At 37.6% G+C, this 4,120-nt stretch overlaps 1 protein-coding gene across 2 annotated transcripts; it reads left to right on the top strand.

The window, feature by feature from the left end:
• Positions 1 to 461: 461 nt before the first annotated feature.
• Positions 462 to 2,623, top strand: LOC120253341. 2 transcript variants are annotated; one of them, XR_005534244.1, is made up of 4 exons: positions 462 to 954; positions 1,945 to 1,987; positions 2,103 to 2,264; positions 2,400 to 2,623. XR_005534244.1 is itself a non-coding variant. In XM_039261674.1 (4 exons), exons 1-4 carry the CDS (start codon positions 1,135 to 1,137, stop codon positions 2,497 to 2,499), a joined length of 327 nt encoding a protein of 108 aa, XP_039117608.1. In that variant the 5' UTR covers positions 462 to 1,134; the 3' UTR covers positions 2,500 to 2,623. The 2 variants fall into 2 exon arrangements, 1 of the variants encoding a protein (XP_039117608.1); XM_039261674.1 differs by having other exon boundaries at positions 462 to 1,156.
• Positions 2,624 to 4,120: the final 1,497 nt, after the last annotated feature.

Below are 4,120 nucleotides of genomic sequence, written 5' to 3' on the forward strand. Positions count from 1 at the left end.
GAGGAAGTGGGAGAGAGAGATTTTGGGAATACTTTTTTAAAGGATAAAAATCTCCAAAAAAACAACTTTTTGTTTTTGTTGAAAAATTAAAAACTTTTGGCTTTCTCTCCTTCTTTTTCTCTTGCAAAAAGGATGATCCGGTGTTGGTGCGAGAGGAAGTGGAGAGAGAGAGAGATTTGGGAATACTTTTTAAAGGATAAAATCTCCAAAAACAACTTTTGTTTTTGTTGAAAATTAAAAACTTTTGGCTTTGTCTCCCTTCTTTTTTTTCTCTTGCAAAAGGATGATCGGGTGTTGGTGCGAGAGGAAGTGGAGAGAGAGATTTGGGAATACTTTTTAAAGGATAAAATCTCCAAAAACAACTTTTTTTTGTTGAAAATTAAAGAGTAATGCTATATAGAGCGAACCAGTTTCACAAACCAGCCACATGAATGATGTGGCTGGTGACGTGACTGGTTTTGTCTCAGATTTTTTGTTTTATTTTATTTTTTTAAAAGAAATTATATACTCTCTCCTATGCCCTAATTATCTTTTCCATCTCCCGCCGCCGCTCCCTCTATAATTGATCCCCCCTTCTCCCTATCTCTCTCTCTCTCTCTCTCTCTCGGTTCCCCGGCAGCCACTCACCCCTCTTCTCTCTACTGCCGCACTGGGCTCCGGCGCTGCTTTTTCTCTGTAGCAGCAGGAGTGATCGGCTCCCACACGACGGAAGTTGTTTCCTCACTCTCGTCTTCTCTCTTCGGTGATCGACAGCCACACCGGTCTCCCCGCTTTCGGTTCCTTCCTTCAGTCTGCCAGTCCCCTTTTCCTCTCTCCTGCACCACACGACGTAGTCGTTTCATCTCTGCTGTGCCCCCGATCCCTGGCTGCCGCTCCCCTCTCGGTTCCCAGCTCTGGTCCGTTGCTCCCCTATCGATGCCCTTGTCCGAGAAGGTCGGCTCGCCTTGAAATCAGGTACAGAGGCAATGATGATGCCCTAAAAAACCTCTCGTGCCCTCATCTCTCTACAACAATGGTGTAGTAGCTTGGATGGCCTATTAGCCAACCACTACTCCTATTGTTGTAGAGGGAGAGGGAAGGGTGGGAGAAAATTTTCAATCTGAACCTCTTTTTTCATTCGCATGAATCCTTTCGATGTGGCTGGTTTGTGTATTTGGTACGCTCTATATAGCATTACTCTTTTAGATGTTTTTCTGGCCATGATGATTTGCCCTATAAAAAAGTATGGAGATTGGGTGGCGTGGCAACATCAGTACTACTTAGCATGAGAATGCAACTGACAGCATGATGTGATACTATGATCTCCTTAAATTACTATTTGAAAAATATCCTGAATTTAAGTTTTGAGTAAACAAGCTATGTGTTATGACGAATAAATAGACCCCACTGTTTCTAGCAGTTATGAATGCTGATTATTATTTTCATTCTGTATTGTTTTTATGAAGTTCATATGAATGCTGATTATCCCTACAACAAATTTTGATATGCTGTCAATTTGTTTATCAGTTTTCCTGTATATGAAGTGGATTGCGAATATGTTTCTTATATTCTTTGTCATATTATTTTATATCATCACCTTTATTGTTCATATTATTTGTGACAATTATGAAGGACCTGATGGTTTAATGGAGAATAATGATTATAAGCTGGAATCACTTTTTTGCTGGAAGTGTGAAATGCACAGACAAAATGTAGTAGCAAAATTTAGAACTGACAGATCTATTATTTCTTTAGTTTATTTAAAATACCATTACCATAATCATTTGTTCAATCATAGTTTATTTCAGATTTCTTTTGTATTATTGTGTGATGTTTTTTGTTCAAAACATCTACTTTCTTTCTAGGGTGTGCTATATAGATTCCTTGAGCAAAATTTAGAACTCTGAGCAATTTTGAACTTTGAGCAAATTTGAAGTAACAAATTCATATCATCAAAATTTGCAGATGATTATGACCGGTCCATTAGTGAGGCGATAAAGATCACAAAGTATGTATTTTATATTTCTGGTACATTTATGCTTCTCTTTGCCTCTTTTGGAAATAAAATTGAATGACTAGTAGTCACTAGATTCTATTTTTAACTTGCTATATGAATTGAATAGACAACCCTCTCCTGAGCAAATCAAAGAAGAGAAGCTGTGGCTAAAACTAATGCATCCACAAATGGGAAGTGGAGTGAATTGGGAAGAGATTGATGCAGGACAACTCAAATTATTGCTGGTTGCTTTAGTATCAGATGGAGGAAGAGACCTCAAATTATCAGTGTATTTATTTGTACCCTTGTCATACATGCAGAAATTATTGTGTTAAACATAGTACAGATTATTGTGTTTCAAGTAGCATTGGTCTTTTAGTTATTATTCACATCAGTAAAAATGTGCTTCATTGTTGCGTTGCAGTTATCAGAATACGGAGATTACAAACCCGAAAATGCTATGGACATGGACTGCAACAGTATTTAATCTAGAGCAGAATACTTCGATGAGGTTGTTTATATGATTCATGAATGTAATATATGATTCATGAATGTAATAGGTTGTTTATAAACATTGAAATCTAGTCTTTGAGCAACGTATTTATTTACATTAAGCCAATAAGTGTTATCAAACTTATTGGCATTAGATTGAGCAGAATGTGTAAATTGTTTTCATCCTTCAAACATATACAGAACATGAAATCCAACTAAAAGACCTACAAACATGAAATTTCCTGCTTCCAAATCATAGTATAACATCATAAAATGACCTTCAAACATAAAATTGTTTTCATCCTTCAAACATATACAGAACATGAAATCCAAATAAATAACCTGCAAACATGAAATTTCCTGCTACCAAATAATAGTACAACATCATAAAATGGCCTTCCAACATAAAATTGTTTTCATCCTTCAAACATATATAGAACATGAAATCCAAATAAATAATCTGCAAACATGAAATTTCCTGCTTCCAAATCATAGTACAACATCATAAAAAATAACTTTCAAACATAAAATTGTTTTCATCCTTCAAACATATACAGAACATGAAATCCAAATAAATAACCTTTAAAATGAAATTTCCTGCTTGCACTCATCATCCTTCAAACATAAAATTGCTCAGAATACAAGTTACATTATCTTGGTTGTATTATATTAGTTAGGGGTATGCCACAAGTTACAAAATTAAATAACAACTATCATAGAAACAAAGAGATTAAAAATGCATGAGTAAGATCAGACAACATTATACAAAAAAAAAAATCATAAAATTATAAACCTTAAAATGGAATTTATAAAAATTATAACCCCTTAAAATAGGAGATCCTAAATATTATGTACCTTGATAACAGAGATTTAAAAAGTGAGTTTTAATGTCAATTTATTTGAATAAAGAGAGTGGCGAGTGAAAATTAAGTATCATCCACTTCTAATACTAGTAAATGAATAAATTATAACAAGTGACTGCACGGTTATTAGTACGCAAATATCTAACATCCATTCTATTAGCATGCATTTTCATAACTTCATCATACGTTTGCTTTTAATCTGTTTCAGGTTCTCAATTTACGAATTGGGGCGATGACGAAGATGATGAAAACAATTTTGCCAACATTGGCTCATGCGGTGGTTTTGATTAGTTAGTACCTTAATAGCACTAGATCGAGAAGGGAGTGGACGGGCGCTGGGAACCGAGAGGGAGGCATTTGCCGGGATCGAGGGAACAGCAAAGCGGGAACCGGTGGCCCGGATCGGGACAGAGCTGAGAGAGGGGAGCTGAAGCCAGGGATCGGGGGCACAGCAGAGATGAAACGGCTGTCGTCGTGTGGTGCAGGAGAGAGGAAAGGGGGACTGGCAGACTGGAGGAAGGAACCGAGAGCGGGAAGACCGGTGTGGCTTCCGATCACCGAAGAGAGAAGATGAGAGTGAGGAAACAACTTCCGTCGTGTCACAGCCGATCACTCTTGCTGCTACAGAGAAAAAGCGGCGTCGGATCCCGGTGAGGCAGTAGAGAGAGGAGGGGTGAGCGACGGGAGAGTGGCTGCCGGGGAACCGAGAGAGAGAAACTGATAGGGAGAAGGGGATCAACGTACAAGAGAGGCACGTGATTGGCATAGGAGAAAGTATATAATTTCTTTT

The sequence above is a fragment of the Dioscorea cayenensis genome, unplaced genomic scaffold (assembly GCF_009730915.1).
Source record: "Dioscorea cayenensis subsp. rotundata cultivar TDr96_F1 unplaced genomic scaffold, TDr96_F1_v2_PseudoChromosome.rev07_lg8_w22 25.fasta BLBR01000052.1, whole genome shotgun sequence".
Classification (NCBI taxonomy): Eukaryota; Viridiplantae; Streptophyta; class Magnoliopsida; order Dioscoreales; family Dioscoreaceae; genus Dioscorea; species Dioscorea cayenensis.